Genomic DNA, 23,241 nt, shown 5'->3' with positions numbered 1-23,241 from the left:
GCACTTCTCTATTACTTTATGAAAAACATACATGGATCTTAGAATGCAGCAACTGAAAATCTACATTGCAGACAAAATAATACAGTTACAACAATATAAGCAGTAAGGTTTATTTGCTATGGCAGTCTTGGGAGTTATTCTAATTAGGGAGGCAGACATTATCAACCAAAATACAGGAATTTGCATAAAGAGTTATGTTTGTTTATCCGCTTTAGCTTTTTTTCCCCTCCTTTAGAAGTTTAAAAACTTTTTTAAAAGGACATTTTTCCCTTTGTGGCATTGTATTGGTATTGTCTTCTCCATGTATAATATCTGCTTTTTAAAAGTTTTCTATACCATCGTGAGGAATCAGCAAAAGGGCAGCTCTGTAGATGCTAATTTAGAAAAAGCAAATTAGTAGCTTATCAATACATTCATCATTAGTGTGCAAATATTTACAATGCTGCTTTCTTTTTAGCTACTGTAAGTATGATCTCTTGCTTAAAAAAACAAACAAACCTAGGAGTCATCATCAATGAAGGATTTTAGGAATTTTTTTTTTAAACAAGTAGCAAAGTTGACAGTTACGGTTTTAATAAAATGGACACTAAAACTGTTAACACTCTTCAATTGCACTGCACGTTAGGGTTCCAGTCCCCCCCAATTTTCAACAACAGCAAGACAATGTATTAAAAACTATTTTCAAGGACACAGCTAGAATTATTCCAAGTCTCCTTCGGGTGATGGTTGTCTATACATATTCCAAATTTCCATTCAGATAAATGTGCAATCAGTAAAATATCCATGTGGGGACAACACTGTGAGTTCATTTCCTATAACAGCCTTGATCCCACAGCAGAAGCGTGACTAATCTGTTTTTTTGACAGAGTCTTCTTTGGGTCCAATTCCAGAAAATCCGTTTGCAATGCCATTACTTTTGGTCTGAAAGACAGGGAGGGAAGGGGGGGGGGGGGAAGGAGATGGTTAAATTCACATTCATTCCATCACAGTTTTGAAAGAGAAAAACCAGAATAGTGACTAGCTGCGCTTAAGATGCCTTTCTTGGTCCTAAAAAAAGATCAGGCTCCTTTTAGATCAGTGGTATTGTGGCCCACCAGCAACCAAAAGAACTGGCAGCAGATTCGGACAGTGAGGAGGTTGGGGAGGAACATGGGCCCGTCCTGGATTCTGGGGAAGGCTCGGATGAGGGCTCTGTGACAGAGGCAGACAGGGGGCCCAGGCCATCTGGTAGTTATTTGCTGCCTCCGAAGCCCCCGGAGTCTGACATCAGCGAGGCAAAAGAACAGCAGGAGCCTGTTCCCAGTATGCGCATGCGCAGAGCTGCCAGAAGGCAAGAACAGTTAAGAAAACAGGGTCGACTTGGGAGTAAGGCTTGGAGATGATGGGACCCTCGGTTCCACCACAAAACCGCGGAGTACAAAATCGCGCTCGATGAAAGCGCGCATTTGACGTCATCACAGCGCGACGAAAACATCGCGCTGTGATCGAAAAATGTAAAAATAAAGCGAAAACCTTACCCTAACCCCCCCAAACCTAACCCTAAACCTAACCCTTAACCTAACCCTAAATCTAACCCTAAACCTAACCGTTAACGTAACGCTAAACCTAACGCTAACCCTTAACCTAACGCTAAACGTAACGCTAATGCTCTAAACCTAACCCTAACCCTTAACCTAACCCTAACCCTAACCCTTACCTTTATGTGAATTGGCTTGGTTTAATTTGAATTTTATTTAAATTTTTAATTTTTTTCGTCGCGCTGTGATGACGTCACATGCGCGCTTTCGTCGATCGCGATTTTGTCCTCCGCAGTTTTGACGGGTCACGGGGACCCTCCCATAAGACGTAAAAGAGGAGCGAAAAGGATGTGAGCTGCAGGAAGCAATTAGTTCATCGGGTCAGTTCAAGCTTTGAAAAGTTCTATTTGGCCTTGCTCTGCATTTGGCAATTAGGACTCTGGCAGCATCCAAAGGGAGATAAGTTGGGTGTTTATCAACATTCCCCTGAAAGACTATGGCAACTCGAGCAGGCATCTGTCGGAATCTTCACGGATTGTTTGTGAAGCCCTGCGGACTGGGAATGACCATGATTTCCAGCCGTACAAATAAAAGAGGGTTTTTCAGAATAAGATTGTAATTTATGCTTTCTCAGGAAGCTTAGATCAGAACAAGTAGTTCCCCAACTGTTTCGGCACCAAGGATTAGTCTGATGGAAGACAATTTTTCTACAGACCGGGCCGGGCACGGGGGGAGGGGGGGGGAGGGTTACTGGTCCACAGCTCAGGTTGGGGTCCCATTTTACATCAGGCTTAAGACAGCCTTGGGGATAGAAGGGAGCTGAGTTGGAGTCATCATTAATTAGAGTCATAACTTTATTGTTAATGACCGTTCCAAGTTATGACAGACCTCCCCCCCAAAAGGTACTTATGAACCAGTTCCAAAGGCTGCAAACCCAGAACTTGCAACCCCATGGCCATAAGAGCCGAGGTGGCGCAGTGGTTAAATGCAGCACTGCAGGCTACTTCGCCGACTGCAGTTCTGCAGTTCGGCTGTTCAAATCTCACCGGCTCAGGGTTGACTCAGCCTTCCATCCTTCCGAGGTGGGTAAAATGAAGACCCGGATTGTTGTTGGGGGCAATATGCTGACTCTGTAAACCGCTTAGAGAGGGCTGAAAGCCCTATAAAGCGGTATATAAGTCTAACTGCTATTGCTATTGCTATATTTCAGGCTCTTGGTAACTGCCTAACCTTTGTCGTTAAAGGGTGTAGTGCTCCAAGGTTACATGATGTGATGTATAATGTCTTTTGCCAGCAGAAGACACCCCCGGGAATGCTTTGACTCGCTTAGTGACGAACATTTGCTTAGCAACTGCTGCATTCACTTTACAGCCACAGCAACCTCTTAATAACCAACACAAAAAAGGTTGCAGAATTGGATCTGTCACGTGAGTGTCTCAACATATGACTACCATGACTTATAATGGCCATCCAGGCTCCATTACGGTCATAGGTCAAGGACAACCTGTAATATGCTTAAGCCACTTCACTTGCAGCCATGTATGCCCAGGGCTGGGATTCTACCAGTTCGGGTGGACTGGTGCTCCGACTATCAGCTGGGAGTGAACCGGTTTGCTCCAACTTTGAAGTGGGCCCTCTCGCCCTCCCCTGCACTATAATCACCTACACTATATTGCCAAAAGTATTTGCTCACCCATTCAAATAATCAGAATCAGGTGTTCCAATCACTTCCATGGCCAGAGGTGTATAAAATCAAGTACCTAGGCATGCAGACTGTTTTTACAAACATTGGTGAAAGGATGGGTCGCTCTCAGGAGCTCAGTGAATTCCAGCGTGGAACTGTGATAGGATGCCACCTGTGCAACAAATCCAGTGGTGACATTTCCTCGCTCCTAAATATTCCACAGTCAACTGTCAGCTGTATTATAAGAACGGGGAAGTGTTTGGGAACGACAGCAACTCAGCCGCAAAGTGGTAGGCCACGTAAACTCATCCAACATCAGTGTGTGACCGCACAAATGCGCTTCTGGAAGAATGGTCAAAAATTCCCATCAACACACTCCTAAACCTTGTGGACAGCCTTCCCAGAAGAGATGAAGCTGTTATAGCTGCAAAGGGTGGACCGACGTCGTATTGAACCCTATGGATTAGGAACGGGATGTCACGTACAGTGAGTTCATATGCGAGTAAAGGCAGGTGAGCGAATACTTTTGGCAATATAGTGTATATTTCCTATTACGAAGTCCAGCTGATTGGCGCAGCAAAGTGATTTGCCATGCCTCAGCTGTTTTCTTCGCCAGCGGTATTGCCTAAGGTGAGATTTCGGTAAATTGTACACGCGCACACAGCGGCCATCCGGCAGGTTCGGTGTGTGCACGAGCGAAGCGAACCGGTTGTTAAACCGTTAGGATCCCACCCGGGGTACAGTACGCCTATCCCTGGAATTCTATTAAAACCACAGAAAGTAATATCTTGCAGGCAAAGGCTACATCTCGAGATGAAGTAAGAAGAGGGCATTTGCACCCCACGACACAGGACCAGCGATGTCACCTGAGCAGAGTGGGATAATTTTCCCGCTTATTTGGTGGGGGAAGCTGGCTAAAACAATCTGTGTTTTAAGCTTCCCAGAGGAAAATGGTTGGGGATGATGGGACAGAATGCAGAGGGTTTTCAACTTCAACAAAGCTTATGGTTTTCAATTCACCCCTTCAAACCCTAAAACCGAAATCGTTTACAAAATGGGGGGGGGGAAGAGAAATGTCGCTCATGTGCGACAATAAAGAAAATTTAAGAGTGGCTCAGTCCATGGACTATAAATTATTAATATTATTTAATAATTAATTGTTAATGATACTAATGACGGTTGTTAATTATTAATAGTATTATTTTGGAGACGGCAAGCACTGTTTAGGCGCAGCCAGACATCCTGGCACCTATAGGCCCGATGTTGCTAATCCTCATCCTAAAGCACAATGATATTTGCTTTCACACAAGCATTTTAAACAGGATGCTTGTACAGTACATCCAAGCTTGTCGAGGGCTTCAACCACTGCAAAGCCAAGCTGCTTCCAATTCTCTGCAGCATTTGTGTGGCCTTAACTTAAGAGGCAATCTCCATTCCATTATGAATATTCATTGACGTTGTGGCCCAGCAGGAGCCGTTGGAGCTGCAACCAGACTCCGATAGCGAGGGGCCCGATGAGTCAGCTCTGGAGGATGTGGAGGACCCTGGACAGTGTTCCAACTCTGAGCAGGGTGCAGAGAGGCTGGTTGGCCACCAGAGGAGGCACCTGAGCCTTGGACAAGTGGGGCGGAGAGAAGGGAGAGTGATCCGGATGCCAGTAGTGAGTTGTTCCTGGATGCACGCCATCGAAGAGCTACTAGGCGTCAGGAGCAGTTGCGCAGTTACAGGAGGTAATTGCACTCAGCTGGTGGTCATTAGGCTCCTCTCCAGACTATAAAAAGACTCCTTGTGCACACGCCCCTCTTTGCAGAAGTCAACGCAGGATTGAATGTCAGAGGACATTACTATGAGCTTGGCAGGCGGGATTGCTGTTAAGCCTTATCTGTGTTTATTGCTGCCCAAGCTTGTCTGTGCTGGTTTGCTGCCAAGGACCTGTCTGTCTGTTAATTAAATGCCGTAACTTATCTCTGGCTCAGAATGTGTGTTGTTGTGGGACGAGGGGGGGTCAGAACACATTGGTAAATATGCGCAAGATGTAAACAGCAGAGAAAAAAATTACAGGTAGTGAATGAGACCACCGCCAAAGCCTTCAAGCTTAAAATTCATCCCAGAGCAAAATTCAAAATGAATAGCTTCCTTTTCTTAGGTATGTTCCAGATACCTAAGAGCCACAGTGACACAGTAATTAGAGTGCAATACTGCAGGCTAATTCTGCTGACTGCCAGCTGACTGCAATTTGGCAGTTCGGGTCTCACCAGATCAAGGTTGAGTCAACCTTCCATCCTTCCGAGGTGGGGTAAAATGAGGGCCCAGATTGTTGGGGGCAATAGGCTGACTCTGTAAACCGCTTAGAGAGGGCTGTAAAGCGGTATATAAGTGCTATTGCTATCCTCCAAGGAATGCATGGCTCATGCAGGAATGAAAAACAGAGAAACTGGTCTATCAGAATCACTGCATTAAGCAAGCAAGACCTGTTTGCAACCAGCAAACCCGCATGAATCACATATCCCTTTTGTGATCCTATTGTTTTCTTTGCATCTGTTGGGGCCTGTGTACAGATAGTCCTTGACTTACAACCATTAGTTTAGTGACTGTTCGAAATTGCAGCAGCACTGAAAAAGGGGACATGAGCAGTTTTCACTCTTACAAATGTTGCAGCATCTCCATGGCCATGGGAAAAGAAGAGGGGGGGGGGGTGTCAAATTATTCTCCAAAGCACCAGAGAACAGGACAAGAAACAATGGTTGGAAACTAATCAAAGAAAGAAGCAACCGGGAATCAAGGAAAAACTTCCTAACAGTGAGGACAATTAACCAGTGGAACAAGTTGCCTTCAGAAATTGTGGGTGCTCCATCACTGGATGCTTTTAAGAAAAGTCTAGGGGGGTGTTAAACTCAAAGCCCGGGGGCTGGATCTGGCCCTCGATGCCTCTGCCAGCTAAAACAGAGGGGCTGTATGCGGGTTCTCCTAATGTCCATTTTCACTGGCAGAGGGTTGCAGGAGGCCATCGCAGCCAAAAATGGAGCTTGGGAGCCCATTTCCTCTGGCAGAGTGCGTGGGCCACCACAAGCACCAACATGAGTGATGTCAAGCTGGCCATGCCCACCCTCACCATGCCCATTCCAGCCCCCCCCCCTCCAAGGTCAAACACAACCCTGATGCGCCCCTCAATAAAATCGAGTTTGACACCCCTGGTCTAGACAGTCACCTATCTGAAATGGTATAAGTTCTCCTGCTTGAGCAGGGGGCAGGACTAGAAGACCTCCAAGGTCCCTTCCAGCTTATTATTAGAGCCGAGGTGGCGCAGTGGTTAGGGTGCAGTACTGCAGGCCACTTTAGCTGACTGTGATTTGCAGTTCAGCGGTTCAAATCTCACCGGCTCAAGATCGACTCAGCCTTCCATCCTTCCGAGGTGGGTGAAATGAGGACCCGGACTATGGGGGCAAGTTGCTGACTCAATTTGCTAAAACATTTTGTAAACCGCTTAGAGAGGGCTGAAAGCCCTATGAAGTGGTATATAAGTCTAATAAATAAATAAATAAATATTCATTCTATTCTACATCTGGTGATCAAAATTCAGGAGCTTGAAAACTGGCATGTATGACAGCTGTGCTGTCCTGGGGTCATCAGATCCCCATTAGCAATTTCCCCAGACAGCTTCCGATAAGCAAAGTCAATGGGGAAAGCGAGATTCACTTAAGGACTGCATCACTGAATTATGACTGCATGTTTCGCTTAACTGTGGCAAAAGAAAGATTACAAAATGAGGCACAACTTACTTAAACGTCTTAGCAATGGAAATTTGGGGCTCAACTGCGGTCATAAGTCGAGGACTACCTGCATTAATTTCATCTATCTGATATGGTCAACTGACTAAATGAATAAAGTTTCTACTGGAAGTCCTTACAAGAGTTCATTTAGTGACCGTTCAGAGTTACGGCGGCAGTCAAAAAAGCGACTTGTGACCATTTTTTACACTTACAACCACTGCAGCATTCCCATGGTCATGTGATCAAAATTCAGATGCCTGGCAGCTGGTTCCTATTTATGACGGGGGGCACGTAATCCCCTTTTGTCACGTTCTGACGATCAAAGTCAAGGGGGAAACCAGTTTCACTCAACAATTGTGTTACAAATTTACGAACTGCAGTGATTCACTTAGCAACGGTGCCAAGAAAAATCTTAAAATGGAGCCAAAGTCATTTAACAAATGTTTCACTTAACAACAGAAATTTTGGGACTTAATTGTGGTCGTAAGTTGAGGACTACCTGTATTTTATTCTTATCCATTTCTAACGGGGCTCCTCAAAACATACTGTATATTTTGACTGTAAGATGCACTTTTTTCCCTCAAAAAAGAGGGTGAAAATCTGGGTGTGTCTTATACACTGAATACAGACTTTTGGGCCTACAGAAATCCCGCTCCCTTTGCAAAAATGGCCGTAGGAGGTCTTCCAGAATGCTCCTGGGGGCTGGGGAGGGCAAAAATTGAGAGACCACCTGCTGCCAATTACCTCCCACAGACCCATTAGATCTCACAGGGTTGGCCTCCTCCGGGTTCCATCTACCAGCCAATGCCACCTGGCTATTACCCAGGGGAGGGCCTTCTCTGTGGCAGCTCCGGCCCTCTGGAATGAACTCCCTGCAGGGATTCGGACCCTCACCTCTCTCCAGGCCTTCCGAAAAGCCGTCAAAACCTGGCTTTGCCGGCAGGCCTGGGGGTGACATGTATGGTTGTGTGGCTGTTGCTTATTTTTATTATTTGTATTTCGTTTTTATGTTCCCCTTTTTCCCCTTTTGAATTGTTCGCCGCCCTGAGTCCTCCCGGAGAAGGGCGGCATATAAATAATAAAATTCCATTCCATTCCATTCCAAAAATGAGTGAAAAACGGGCCGTTTTTTTCTTGGTTTTGCCCGCTCCCCAGCCCCCAGGAGCACTCCATAAGTCTCCTAAAGGCTATTCATGCCCTTTTTTTAAGACAAAAAACAGGCCCGTTTTCATGGGAAATGGGCCGTTTTTTGCTTGTTTTGGGGAGGCCCCAGCCCCCAGGAACACTCTCCAAGCCTCCTGAAAGCTATTCATGCTTTTTTGGCAAAAAATGGGCCCGTTTTTGCAAAAAAAGGACTGTTTTGGGGAGGACTGCAAAGTACAAAAACTTCTTTTTTAATTTGCCTCTTCAAAATCTTGGTGCGTCTTATACTCCGAAAAATGCGGGTAGACAGAAACGTTTCGCTTGGGTAATACTTACTTTATAAAGTTCTGGCTGATCGTTGAAGGAATCCTGCTTCACGAAATCGTGCCCATTTTCAGAGCTGTTCTTTTGGTCTTGCTTTGCCGTTTCCTGAACTGCTTTCTTGGGCCAAATGCGCTTCACGAATGGAGAGATGAAGGGATAAAGATATGGCTCCAGGAACCGTTTGTAGACCCACAGCAGAACTGGAATGACGATGCACGGAATGCACACCATGGTTCTTCTGTAGCGTGCTTTAAAAATGTGCTGGAGGAAGAAATGCAACAGGTTGAAACCATTAGGTAGATAAGGTTCATCCTCACCAATTTGGGGGGGGGGGGAATACCCTTTCCAAATCCGTATGTATGGAAACCTTTTCCACCTTTTTTTTTATAGAATTTTTTTTATTATTTTTGTTACATAGACAACATATACACACAACAATAGAAAAAGAAAAGCAGAAAAGAAAAAAGAAAAGAGAGAGAAAAAAAACAACAAAGCCCATTGTCACATACAGCAGTGTTTCTCAACCTTGGCAACCTTGGCATTCGCTGGCTGGGGAATTCTGGGAGTTGAAGTCCAGACATCTTCAAGTTGCCAAGGTTGGGAAACACTGATATGTCATTTGATTACAGGAGTTTTAACATTTATCATTCTTATACATTCATTGTTTCATTTAATAGATTATAATTTAGTATCGTTTCTTATTCCCCTACCTGTGGCAATCCATCCCTACTACGTTTCCCCCCCCCACACACACCCCGTATCTCTCTGTTATATATTTAATAGACACAACAATGAAATAAAATTTTAAAAAAACACACACACAAAAAGAGAAAAAAAGAAAAAAGAAAGGAAAAAAAAACCATCATCACATGCAGCATGTCGTTTGGTTACAAGTGTTTTAACATCTACATCCTCGAATAATATTTACCGTCTCAAACGTTTCATCTAGTATAACTAAAAACCTCATTTTCATTCTTCAATATATATTCAATTAACATTAGCATTATTTTTTTCCAGAAAGTATACTTATGTTCATTATTGTCCTTGCATTTCATAACTTCAAACAGAGATCTTATTCCTTCATTTTTCAACAAGACGTCACTGCATATATATATACCAGTTTTCATTTGTTCCCTTATTAAAATTGTTTAACCTTTTCCACCTTGAAAAGTTTCAGAGTTTTAGAGTTTTATTTCATTTGTATGCCGCCCTTTTCCCTGAAGGGACTCAGGGCGGCTCACAACTCAAGCAAGGGAAGGGGGATACAGACCGTTGACAACAACACAAAACAATACATAATTAAAAAGCGCAACAATCATACCATTTGAGATAGGGACAATGATTCTTTAGCCCCAGGCCTGTCGGAACAGCCAGGTTTTAAGGACCTTGCGGAAGGCCTGGACGGTGGTGAGGGTGCGAATCTCCACGGGGAGTTCGTTCCAGAGGGTCGGAGCAGCCACAGAGAAGGCTTTCCTCCGGGTAGTTGCCAGTCGACACTGGCCGGCGGATGGAATTCGGAGGAGGCCTAATCTGTGGGATCTAATCGGTCTGGTGGAGGTAATTGGCAGCAGGCGGTCTCTCAAGTACCCAGGTCCAATACCATGAAGGGCTTTATAAGTGACGACTAGCGCCTTGAAGCGTATCCGGAGACCAATAGGCAGCCAGTGCAGCTCGCGGAGGATAGGTGTTACGTGGGTGAATCGAGGTGCACCCACAATCGCTCGCGCGGCTGCATTCTGGACAAGCTGAAGTCGCCGAATACTCTTCAAGGGCTGCCCCATGTAGAGCAGAAGCATTGTACAAAGGTTGGACTTCAACTCCCATAACCCTCGGGGTGGCGGCCATGCAAGACTTCAATTATATGGTTACGGCTAATTTGTTGACCTTTCACAAACATACAAAACACACCCTGGACTGCCAGCTACCATTTTGTATGATATAAAATGATTACATCTGGCCGAGAGATTTCAGAGTGATGTTCTGACAGCCAATGACTTATTTTCGATTAGTTAGAAGTGTATCCTACGAACCTGTTTGTCAGCCAATCAAAAGAATGCAAAGCTGTCTGCAAGGGGTATAAAACCTTCCATTCCCCATCACCCCGTTCAGAGCTGAAGAAGCTTTTTGGATGAGAAGCGAAAACATCTTCAAAAAAAACCCCAGAAAATCCAGTTGCCACTTGAAAAAAAGCACTTTTGGGACAACCATAACCTGGATGGCTGAGAATCTCCATAGACGTTTAACGATGCCAATCAAAAATTGATAAAGGGATGGTAGTGACCCAGGTCTCTAACAGTAACTGCTCTCCAAGGAAAACAGTGATTATTTTTATTATAAATGGGAATGAATAATTTTTTTCTTTCTATTTTGGGGTTCTAGATCACAACTTGTTCAAATGTTTTGCTTTTCATATGTTTAAATGCAATTATTACACTGTTTTAGTTTTTAAAAGCCAAGACACCGTTACAGAGAGTTGCAACATTTCAGTTTTATTTGCATTTTCAAGTTCGAGTTTCATTTTATTTATATGCCGCCCTATTCCCGGCGGGACTCAGGGCGGCGCACAAACTCAAGGAGGGGAAGGGAAAAACACAAAAACTACCAAAGTACAGGGCATGTGGACAAGGCCATGAGGGCGGTAAGTGCCTCCACCTGTGTACTGGACCCGTGTCCCTCATGGCTGGCTACTAACAGCAGTGAGGTAACACGAGGCTGGATCCAGGCGGTTGTTACCGCCTCTCTTCGGGAGGGGAACTTCCCCGCCGCGCTAAAAGCGGCGGTGGTGAGACCCCTCCTGAAGAAGCCATCTCTGGATCCAGCTGTTCTTAATAACTATCGTCCAGTCTCCAACCTTCCCTTTCTTGGGAAGGTTGTTGAGAAGGTGGTGGCCTTCCAGCTCCAGCGGTCCTTGGATGAAGCAAACTACCTTGACCCCTTCCAGTCAGGCTTCAGACCCGGTTACAGCATAGAAACCGCTTTGGTCGCATTGACCGATGATCTTTGGAGAGCCAGAGATGGAGGACATCCCTCCATCCTGGTTCTCCTTGACCTCTCAGCGGCTTTCGATACCATCGACCATGGTATCCTTCTGCGACGACTGCGGGAGGTGGGAGTGGGAGGCACCGTGTTGCGGTGGTTCTCCTCCTACCTCTCGGACAGGTCGCAGTCGGTGTTAGTGGGGGGGCAGAGATCGACCCCTAGGCCCCTAATATATGGGGTGCCTCAGGGTTCGGTCTTATCCCCCCTACTATTCAACATCTACATGAAACCGCTGGGAGAGATCATCCGCAGGCACGGGATAAGATACCATCAATATGCGGACGATACCCAGTTGTATCTGTCCGCCCCGTGCCAACTCAATGAAGCGGCAGACGTGATGAGCCGAGGCCTTGAGGCCGTTATGGACTGGATGAGGGCTAACAAGCTTGTACTCAACCCAGAAAAGACCGAGTGGCTGTTGTGCTTCCCTCCCAAAGATTCGACCAATATTCCATCACTCAGGCTGGGGGGTCAAATTTTACACCCCTCAGAGAGGGTTCGCAACTTGGGAGTCCTCCTGGATCCACAGCTATCCTTTGACCACCATCTGACGGCTGTGACCAGGGGGGCATTCGCCCAGGTTCGCCTGGTGCGCCAGTTGCGACCCTACCTGAATCGGGAGGCTCTCACAACAGTCACTCGGGCCCTTGTGACCTCTAGGCTGGAATACTGCAATATGCTCTACATGGGGCTGCCCTTGAAGAGCATCCGGCGACTTCAGCTAGTCCAGAACGCGGCCGCGCGAGTGATCGTGGGTGCACCTCGGTTCACCCACATAACACCTATCCTCCGCGAGCTGCGCTGGCTACCTGTCGATCTCCGGGTGCGCTTCAAGGTGCTACTAGTCACCCATAAAGCCCTTCATGGTAGTGGATCTGCGTACTTGAGAGACCGCCTTCTGCCAATTACCTCCCTGCGACCAATTAGATCTCATAGATTGGGCCTCCTCCGAATTCCATCTGCCAGCCAATGCCGGCTGGCAACTACAAGGAGGAGGGCCTTCTCAGTAGTAGCTCCGACCCTTTGGAACGAGCTCCCCGTGGAGATTCGTACTCTCACCACCGTCCAGGCCTTCCGCATAGCCCTTAAGATCTGGCTAGCCCGTCAGGCCTGGGGACAAAGATAGTCGCCCCTCCCGAATGATGAATGAATGTTGCTCATTATTTTTACTTATGTGTGTCTATGTCATTGTTTGTATCCCCCTCCCCTGATTTTATGTGAGCCGCCCTGAGTCCCCTCAGGGAAAAGGGCGGCCTATAAATGTTAATAAACTAAACTAAACTAAACATTTAAAAACAACCAACAGACACACGATTCGAGAGGGGAAGGGAACTCATCGACCCCAGGCCTGCCGACACAGCCAGGTTTTAACGGCTTTTCGGAAGGCCTGGAGAGAGGTGAGGGTCCGAATCTCTGCGGGGAGTTCGTTTCAAAGGGCCGGAGCCGCCACAGAGAAGGCCCTACCCCGGGTAGTGGCCAGATGACATTGGCTGGTAGACGGAACCCGGAGGAGGCCTACTCTGTGTGATCTAATGGGTCTTTGGGAAGTAATTGGCAGCAGGCGGTCTCTCAAGTACCCAGGTCCAATACCATGAAGGGCTTTATAAGTGACGACTAGCACCTTGAAGGGTATCCGGAGACCAATAGGCAACCAGTGCAGCTCGCGGAGGATAGGTGTAACGTGGGTGTACCAAGGTGCACCCACAATCGCTCGTGCGGCTGCATTCTGGACGAGCTGAAGTCTCTGAATGCTCTTCAAGGGCTGCTCCATGTAGAGCGCATTGCAGTAGTCCAGTCTTGAGGTCATGAGGGCATGAGTGACTGTTGCGAGTGCCTCCCGGTTCAGGTAGGGACGCAATTTTGATGAAAACAGCAACGATTGGCTGCCCTGAGACAATGCAGTCAGTTAATTATAGCTTGCTCCTATTCATGTTTCCTCGGTCTACATCTGAGTTGTGCACCAACTACTGAAAAGAGGGTTGCGATCTTAATTAGTTAACTAGACCAAACCGGAGGTAATCAGGTTTAGAAGTTAGAAGCAAGAATAACTCCATGGATTTTAAAACATCATAACATTATACCAGGCTAAAGAAGAGGAAAAAGTACAATAAATGCATCACTGTAAAGAAAAGAAAATGGGTCTGGAAATTTCATCCTAAAAAATGGCAAAAAACCAATTGCAAAAAAGTCCTCAAAATAAAAATTCAAAAAGCTGACAATCATTGCCTGTCATCCATCCATCACTACAAATCAAATATAGAATGTTTCTTCTTATGCGTTATAAGCAGACGTGGGTTCTTACTGGTTCGGCCCGGTAGGGGTATGCTGGCCTGGCAGGGGTGGGTTTCTCGCCCCGTTCCAACTGGTTCGGTTGGAACCGGGCCGGTGGCGTCCTCGTGCATGCGCGCAGTGCACACATGTGTACTAGCGTCTGCGCGACGCTCCAGCTGCTCCTGGAGGATCGCGCAGGCGCTGTATGCGTCCTGCGCATGCATGGAAGCGCAGAACTCGTCAAAACCGGGTAAGGACCGCGGGCGGGCGGGCGCACCCTTCGCCGTTCCCAGAAGTTACTTACTTCCAAGTTCGCCGACCAACCGGTTCGCAGGGACCGCCGCGAACCGGTTGAAACCCACCCCTGCGGCCTGGGTCCCAGAACCAGTCACCACAGTCGCCACCGCCATCTTGTTTTTGAGTTCTGTGCATGCGCAGAACAATTTCTATTGAACTGCACATGCGCACGAAGCACGCCCACGAGCAAACCGGTAGTAACGCCAGCTAGAACCCACCCCTGATTATAACTCCTATATGAAATATCAACATAAAATGTATGTACGTTGTATTTTATTACTATGTTGCTCGCATGGAAGAGTAATTAAAATGTTGGACTGGAACCTGGCAGACCCAGATTCAAATCCACCCACAGATCATTTGACATGCTACGAAGCCTCTCTCTCTCTCTCTCTCTCTCTCAGCTCAGCCCGCCTCACAGGGTTGTTTTTAATGACTTTTATTGTTTTATCAAAATATATCACTGGGTTTATGGAGATTCTCAGTCATCCAAGTTACGGTTGTCCGAAAGGTGCTTTTTTGGCTCTGACTGGATGGTGGGGAAATGATTCAGAGCTGAAGAAGCAAGTCCAGTTGCCTCTTGAAAAAGCACACACATTAAAGAAAAATACAATAACCTGTTGGTCTGTCCAAAACTAGGTAAAACATTCTGCTCGTCAGCACAAACCAGAAAAAGAGGAATTGTAATGTATATAAAAGAATGGTTGAACCCCAAATTAATATATGCAGACAAAGACGGTAGGGTATTAATGGTGGAGATAATTAATGGTGGGAAAAAATTTTTACTAGTTGGAATCTATGCCCCAAATCAAAAACAAGAGAGATTTTATATTAATCTATATAAGAGGATAAATGAAATAGAGTGGCAAAATATATGTATTCTAGGGGATTTCAACGCTATAGCAGACGGTAAGATGGACTATAAGGGTACTCACAAGAAAAGCACAAGAAGGAAACTACTGTCTGCCTATGTAAATATGGTGAAGGATTTAGATCTTTATGATGTCTGGCGAGCAATGAATGACAAGATGCAACAGTACACGTTTTACTCCCATCCACATAATTCATGGTCCCGTATCGACATGGTTTGGTCAAACTCGGAGCTACTCATGGATACTGTAAATATTGAAATAATAACCAACAAGTGGGCCGATCATCACCCAGTCTTATGGCAATGGAAAGGGAAGGCAAGGATAAAAGCTAGGTGGACATTAAACCAGAACATACTACAAGAGAAACAATTTGTACAACAAATAGAAAAGGAATTGGGCTACTTCTTTAAAGAAAACAGTAAAGAGCAGACCTCAATACAAAATGTTTGGGACACGATGAAGGCAGTTGTGAGGGGAATATCCATAGCCTATATAATAAGAAGAAACAAAATATACAGGGAAAAACTTAATACACTGAACAAAGAATTAAGAGAGACGGAACTGCTGACCCAGAAAGAGCCAGAAAATAGTAGACACAGGGAAAAAGGAGAGTTAATTAAACACCAAATAAATTTGATCTCTCAAGAGGAAATAGCACAAAACATTAAGAGAATGAAGCAGAATTATTTTGAACATGCAAATAAAACTGGGAGATGGTTGGCCCACAAAATAAGAAAGGAGAAGGTCAAAAGAATTATTAAACAACTGTATGACGAGGAGGGGAATTTGAAACAAGAAATAGGAGAAAAGAAAAAGATAGTACAGAACTATTATAGGAAACTATATAAACAAGACGAAATTAATGAACAAGACATTAGAAAATACCTTATAAAGCAGAAGCTTCCAGTCTTGTCGGAGGAGATGAGAGAGATGCTCGATAAAGAAATCACACAAGAAGAACTGAAAAAGGCCATTCAAAAACAAAAAAACAATAAAACACCTGGGCCGGATGGGCTTCCGTCGGAAATATATAAAAAACTTCAAAATACCATAGAAGACAAACTATTAGAACTATGTAATGAGGCATTACAAAACGGTAGGGTCCCAAAATCATGGGGGGAAGCTTACATCACCCTAATACCAAAGGAAGAGGCGGACAGTAGCAAGGTCCAAAATTATAGACCCATATCCCTGTTAAATGCAGATTACAAAATCTTTGTATCAATATTGGCGGAAAGACTAAAAATAATATTAAATCAGAGTATATACTCGGATCAAAACGGCTTTCTCCCAAAAAGACATATTAGAAACAATACAAGAATAATAATTGATACCCTGGAATTCTATCAAACAAGATCCGAGAAACAACTCGCATTAATCTTTGTCGACGCTCAGAAAGCCTTTGATAACCTAGATTGGAACTTTCTAACCACTCAACTAAAAATGATGAAATTTGGCGATAAATTTATTAGGATTATAGAATCTATATATTCACGGCAATCTGCAAATATTATAGTCAATGGGGAACTAACGGAGAGGATACAAATTGGAAAGGGTGTTAGACAAGGGTGCCCGCTCTCCCCACTACTATTTATTACGTCACTAGAGGTCCTTTTAAATCGGATAAGATCAAATCAGGAAATTAGGGGCTTGACCATAAAAAGAGAACAATATAAAGTACAGGCCTTCGCGGATGACATGGTCTTTATCGTAGAAGACCCCTTACTTTCAGGACCGAATTTGATGAAGGACATTGAGAACTTTGGGTGTGTGGCCGGTTTAAAAATAAACAAGGAAAAAACAAAAATGATTATAAAAAACTTCCCCAAAAACCAGATTGGAGAACTAGAGGAAACAATGGAATTAAAGGTAACTAAAAAAATTAAGTATTTAGGGATCTGGCTGTCTGCGAAATGCTCTTCCATAAAAGAAGACAACTATGATAAGTTGTTACAGAATACCCAAAAGGACTTAAAAACCTGGTCAAAACTACAACTATCACTGATGGGAAGAGTCGCAGTAATTAAAATGAATGTTCTGCCAAAAATCCTCTACCTATTTCAAACGGCACCGGTCAAGCTAGGGGAAAAATTTTATAATGATTTGGACAAAATGATTCGAAACTTTATATGGAATGGTAAAAAGCCCAGAATAAAATATATGCACCTGCAGGATAAAAGAACTCAAGGGGGAATGGGATTACCGGAATGGAAAACATATCATCAAGCAGCAACAACTATGTGGATAAAAGAATGGGTAATGTTAGCTAATAAAAGAATCTTAACAATAGAGGGCCACGACCTGCAATACGGGTGGCATAACTACCTATGGTGCGAGGGAAATAAAATTCACAATTATTTTAGTAGTCACCATTTAAGGGGGGTATTGATTAAGGACTGGCTCGAAATTAGAAGGAGATACTACACGCAACTACCTAAATGGATATCTCCGACGGAAGCCCTGATATACCCGAATTTGATAAACTTGGATAAAATTGTTACCTACCAACAGTTGCTAGACGACCAAAACAAACTAAATCCCAGGGAAAATTTGGCTGATAAGGGAATAAACATTGATTGGTGGCCATATCTCCAAATTCAAAACAAACACAAATTCGATCTAGCACAACCTGGCTTCCAGAACAAGAACCAGGAATTAGATAAAATTTTAATTGGACCAGATGAGAAATTAATTTCAAAAATATACAACTGCTTACTGATTCGAAAAACGGAAGCAGAAAGGGTAAAAGAAGTCATGGTAACCTGGGCCCAAAACATTGGCCACACAATAGACCAAGACGACTGGGAAAGAGTCTGGGAATGGAACCTAAAACTGACAAAGTCGACGGCCTATAAAGAAAATATATATAAAATGTTCTACCGCTGGCATCTTCCACCGACAAGACTGGCGAAAATGTCTTCAAAAGTTTCGGCCATATGCTGGAAATGTAAAACGGTGCTGGGCACGTACTACCATATGTGGTGGACGTGTCCGGTAGCCAAAGCATATTGGAAGCAAATACTAGGATGGCTGAATGGAATCCTGTCAATTAAACTATGCCTTAAGCCGGAAACTTTCTTATTAGGAATAATAGATCAAAAAATTTGCAAATCTGACCAATACCTCCTAGTCCATATTCTGACAGCGTCAAGGATTGTTTACGCACAGTGCTGGAAGAGTGAAAATGCCCCCACCAACACTATGGTGATGAATAAAATTTTAGAACTAGCAGAAATGAACAGACTGACGATGCGAATTAATGACAAAGAAGACACAGACTTTTATACAGTCTGGGAGAAGCTATACAAATGGCTTGATGAGTCAGTGAAGACCTAGACATAAAAAGAGATAGCTGACTAACCTAATACGATTAAACTAATAACTCAAATGAACAATATACAACAACTGAGAGATAAACGAAAGGAGAAATGTATCAGGGGCGAGAACCCACCGTCGAGCAATTTTGTTACGCTACAATGTTGGGAAAACTTTAAAAAGCTGATAGGAAATCCGCTATAATTACCTGCATAAAATTAGCGATCAAACTTCATTTTAGATGAGGCGAGAGGACTTATAATCCTTGCCTCTTCAAGCAAGGAAAGGGAAAGAAAACCAGGTTGTCCTCAGTAGAGGAAAACATGCAAATGTAATAAAGGTTAGAAGGGAGGGAGGGAGGGCAGTAGGGAAGTCAGGATGGAGAGGAGAAAGGAGAGGAATAGGAAAGGCAGAAGAAGGGGGAAAGGATAAAGAGGAGGAAGAGAAAGAAGAGAAGGGAAAGAAGGTGGGAAGAAAGAAGGAGAGGAGAAAGAGGAAAAACTGGGGAAGGAAGGAGGGAGGGAAGAGAAGAGGGTAGTAAAGAGGGAAAGAGGGAGGGAAAGAAAGAGAGAAGGAGAGTTGAAAGGAAGGAGGGAAGGAGGGAGGAAAGGAGGGAGATTAAAAGGAAGGAGGAGGGAAAGAGGCAGGGAAGGAGGAAAGGTATGTGAGAAGGAGGGGGGGACCGAGGGAGAGAAAGGACGGGGAAGGAAAGGAGGAAAGGAGAAAAGAAAGGAGGGAAGGCAGGGGAGAAGGAAGTAAGGGGGGGAGGGAAGAAAAGAGGGAGGGAAAGATACCTAACCTTTGATGTTTATAATGATTTGATAATATGGGAATACCTCGAAATGTAGTTATATTGTTTGTTACAAGTTATGGATGTTGTATTTTCTTTTTACCAATAAAATCTTAAAAAAAAAAAAAAAAAAAAAAAGCACCTTTGGGATATTACAGGATTTTTATTCTGTGGAAAAATTGGAGGAGGGAATCATGAAGTAAATGAAGCACGTACTAGCATCACAGTGAATGACAATTCTCCACCTTTGCCATATTCAAAAAAAAAAAAAAAAAGCTAACCAGGATCTGGCTTGCTTAAACCTTGGATGGGAGACCACCAGTAAACCCTGGGGCTGTAGGCTGAAGTATGAAGTTGTCAATACTGCTTGGAGAAAAATAGAAAATTGCTCCTATAACATTGTCGATAAATAGCAATAGCAATAGCAGTTAGACTTATATACCGCTTCATAGGGCTTTCAGCCCTCTCTAAGCGTTTTACAGAGTCAGCATATCGCCCCCACAGTCTGGGTCCTCATTTCACCCACCTCGGAAGGATGGAAGGCTGAGTCAACCTTGAGCCGGTGAGATTAGAACCGCTGAACTGCAGATAACAGTCAGCTGAAGTGGCCTGCAGTACTGCACCCTAACCACTGCGCCACCTCGGCTCATAAAACTCCATGGCCATGCCTATATTTTCAACCAGCTTAATTTTTATTGTCATTGGCTTCTAATAATGATCGGGGGGTAAAGTCACCCGTGTTTTTCAAACTTGGCAACTTTTAAGATGAGGGGATTTCAATTCCCAGTTTTCTGAAACACTATCACAAGTGTCTTTTTTGATTCTTAGTCTTATCATCAGTAATGATTAATGATCATGGTTTATTAATGAACTATAATGTAACTGTTGCTTGTATCCTTAAGATTCATATTGATAGTTTCCTGATTGCTTATTTGTACCCTATGACTATCATTAAGTGTTGTACCTTATGATTCTTGACAAATGTATCTTGTCTTTTTATGTACACTGAAAGCATATGTACCAAAGACAAATTCCTTGCGTGTCCAATCACACTTGGCCAATAAAGAATTCTATTCTATTCTATTAATGAGCACAAATTAATATATTATTAATTGAAAAGCCATAGATGGAGAGATAGAGACAGGTAGACAGATAGATAAACAGACAGAGATAGGAAGGAAGGAAGCCAGCAGGGATGAGCTTTCATATTGAGGTCATTCAATGATCGAAAGCAACCTCTCAAATTTGCAGACGACACTAAACTGTCAGGAATAGCCAATTCCCCAGAAGACAAGCTCAGGATCCAAAAAAGATCTTGACAGACTTGAACAATGGGTCCATTCCAACAAAGTGAAATTTAAGGTGGAGAAAAGCAAGGTTGCACACCTGGGCAGGGAAAACCAAAAACACAACTTCAGATTAGGTGAAATCTGGTTTCAAAACAGTACCTGTGAGAGGGACCTTGGAGTCCTACTGGAGGATCACGTAAATATAGCAGTGTGCGGTGGAAGCCAAAAAAGCTAATACAATCCTTGGTTGTATAAACAAGCAAAGAACCAAAATCATGTGAAGTATTAACACCGCTTTTATAAATCCTTAGTAAGACCCCACCTGGAATACTGTATCCAGTTTTGGTCACCACATTACAGTGGTGGGTTTCAAATTTTTTTAGAACCGCTTCTGTAGGTGTGGCCTGCTTTGTGGGAGTGGCTTGCCAGCCATGTGACCAGGTGGGAGTGGCTTGGTAATCATGTGACTGGATGGGCGTGGCCAACTTGTAAAATGTGGTGAAACTAACTTAACAATGCTCTTGCTTAGCAACCAAAATGTTGGCTCAGAAACTCTGGCATTTGAAGCACGCAAGTCTTAAAGCTGTCAAGTTACAAGACCCTTGCACCCCTAACCCTTTAGGAAAAAAACCCCAGGGGTGTTCAAACTTGACAGCTTTAAGGCTAGTCAAGAGAAAAGTGTTGTGGCCTGCCAGCAGCCAGCGGAGCTGGTGGCAGACTCAGACAGTGAGGAGATTGGGGAGGAAGATGGGCCTGCACTGGAGCCTGGGGAAACCTCTGATGAGCGCTCTGTCTTGGAGGGAGAGATGGGGCCAGGGCTGTCCAACAGTTATCAGCTGCCTTCGGAGTCGGAGATCAGTGGGGCAGAAGAACAGCTGGAGCCTGTTCCTGATGTGCACATGCACAGAGCTGCCAGGAGAAGGGAACAGTTAAGGAACAAGGGTCGACTCAGGAGTAAAGGCAGAGATGGACGATGAATGGCCTCTCCCATAGGGAGGAGTGAAAGGGGAGTGGAGTTTGCAGGAGACTATTAGTTCAATTAATTAGTGTGAAGATTTGTTCCTGACTCTCAGAAACTCCTTGCCAATTATTTTGTTATACGGGTGTTGCAAAGATATCGGCCTGGCAGCTCTCCAAGCCTGATAAGTTCTGTGGTTACAAATTCACCCTTGAAAGACTGTTTGCCGGGACTTTGCTGGATGTGAAAGAGAGGAATTCACATTAGCGTAATAAAAAGGGGGGGGGGGTGTCGAGAAAAGGAGTCTGCTTTGTGATTTTGTGAAGCCGAAGTCACAACAAAAAGGACATGATAACAGTGTTCCAGTATTTGAGGAGCTGCTACCCCCCCAAAAAAGGGGGGGTGTTCCAACTTATTTTTCAAAGCACCAGAAGGCAGGATAAGAAACAATGGATGGAAACTAATCCATTGGAGAGAAGCAACCTGAAACTAAGGAGAAACTTCCTAACAGGGAAGACAATTAACCAGTGGAACTCATCACTGGAGCTTTTTAAGAAGAGACTAGATAGTCACATCTGAAATATTATAAGTTCTCCTATAATGAGCAGGGGGCTGGACTAGAAGACCTCCAAGGTCCCTTTCCAGCTCCATTCTGATTCTCTGATTTAAAGGGAAACCTGCCCCTCCCACACACTTTTAAAGTGACCGTTTCAAACAAAACATTCAAATCGGTTGGGGGCTTCACCTTGGCCTCCGAGAGGGACGCATTAGCCAGAAGGCGACAGGAAGGAAGAACGGCGCTTAGGTTTCCCCCCCCCTCACCTGACCCCCCCCCCCCGCGTCTCACTTACCTGCGCGAACCTCCAACGATTCCAGGTATGAAGAGGGAAGCCGCTTCACTTCCGGGAAAGACGAAAGAAAAGAAACGTCACTTCGCGACCACCAATGGGAGAGGAGGAGGCGCGTGACGCAAGGGAAAGGCTCCGCCCTGACGCGGCTCCTGCGGGGAGCAACATGACAGGCGAGGCAGAGCGGCCTCGGGTCGCGCGTGCGCTCAGAGCGATGCGCTTTTGCAGCCACTAAGTCCTTTAAAGCAGGGATCTCGAAACTTAGCCACTTGAAGCCACTTGAAGACTTGTGGACTTCAACTCCCAGAATTCCTCAGCCAGCAAAGTCCACAAGTCTTCAAGCTTTGCTGGCTGAGGAATTCTGGGAGTTGAAGTCCACAAGTCTTCAAGCTTTGCTGGCTGAGGAATTCTGGGAGTTGAAGTCCACAAGTCTTCAAGCTTTGCTGGCTGAGGAATTCTGGGAGTTGAAGTCCACAAGTCTTCAAGTTTTGCTGGCTGAGGAATTCTGGGAGTTGAAGTCCACAAGTCTTCAAGCTTTGCTGGCTGAGGAATTCTGGGAGTTGAAGTCTACAAGTCTTCAAGTGGCCAAGCTAGGAGACCCCTGGCCTTAAGGGACAACTATACACACACAACACACATATGTGTGTTGTGTGTGTGTCTCACATTTTTTCCTTAAAGCCAGCAACTTCTCAGGGGCGTGTGTGTGTGTGTGTGTGTGTGTGTGTGTGTGTGTGTGTTCCACAGTTTTTTTTTCTTACCTCTTGCCAGCAATGCCGCCGCCTTTTCCTATCTCAATAGTTATCTCAATATTTTTTTTACTGGAGTATTGCAAGGGGCGAAAAAAGAAAAATTCAAAAATTCCGGAGAAACAAGAGATGCAGGCCATGTTGCTGATGAAAGATTCACAGGCGATTAAGAGTCTGTCTGTCTGTCTGTCTGTCTGTCCCTCCCTCCCTCCCTCCCTCTCTCTCTCTCACACACACACACACCTTGGTATTTTTCCTGCAATGTTTGGAGAGTGAAATAATGGCAGAAGAGGCTTGGAATTTAGATTTGCTGCAGACAAAGCTTGTGCAGTTCTCTCCACCCTCGAAATACAAATTTATATACAACTTGTAATGCAA

At 44.6% G+C, this 23,241-nt stretch overlaps 1 protein-coding gene across 1 annotated transcript; it reads right to left on the bottom strand.

Moving 5' to 3' along the window:
• Positions 1 to 96: 96 nt before the first annotated feature.
• Positions 97 to 22,195, bottom strand: LOC116506076 (UPF0729 protein C18orf32 homolog). Its single transcript, XM_032213684.1, has 3 exons — positions 22,121 to 22,195; positions 8,451 to 8,699; positions 97 to 921 (listed from the first exon to the last, which is right to left on the bottom strand). Exons 2-3 carry the CDS (start codon positions 8,667 to 8,669, stop codon positions 847 to 849), a joined length of 294 nt encoding a protein of 97 aa, XP_032069575.1. The 5' UTR covers positions 8,670 to 8,699; positions 22,121 to 22,195; the 3' UTR covers positions 97 to 846.
• Between the last annotated feature and the right edge of the window lie 1,046 nt (positions 22,196 to 23,241).

This window comes from Thamnophis elegans, chromosome 3 (genome assembly GCF_009769535.1).
Source record: "Thamnophis elegans isolate rThaEle1 chromosome 3, rThaEle1.pri, whole genome shotgun sequence".
In the NCBI taxonomy this organism is placed as follows: Eukaryota; Metazoa; Chordata; class Lepidosauria; order Squamata; family Colubridae; genus Thamnophis; species Thamnophis elegans.
The sequence above is the reverse complement of the archived record's forward strand: the minus strand, read 5'-3'. Positions and strand labels throughout refer to the sequence as shown.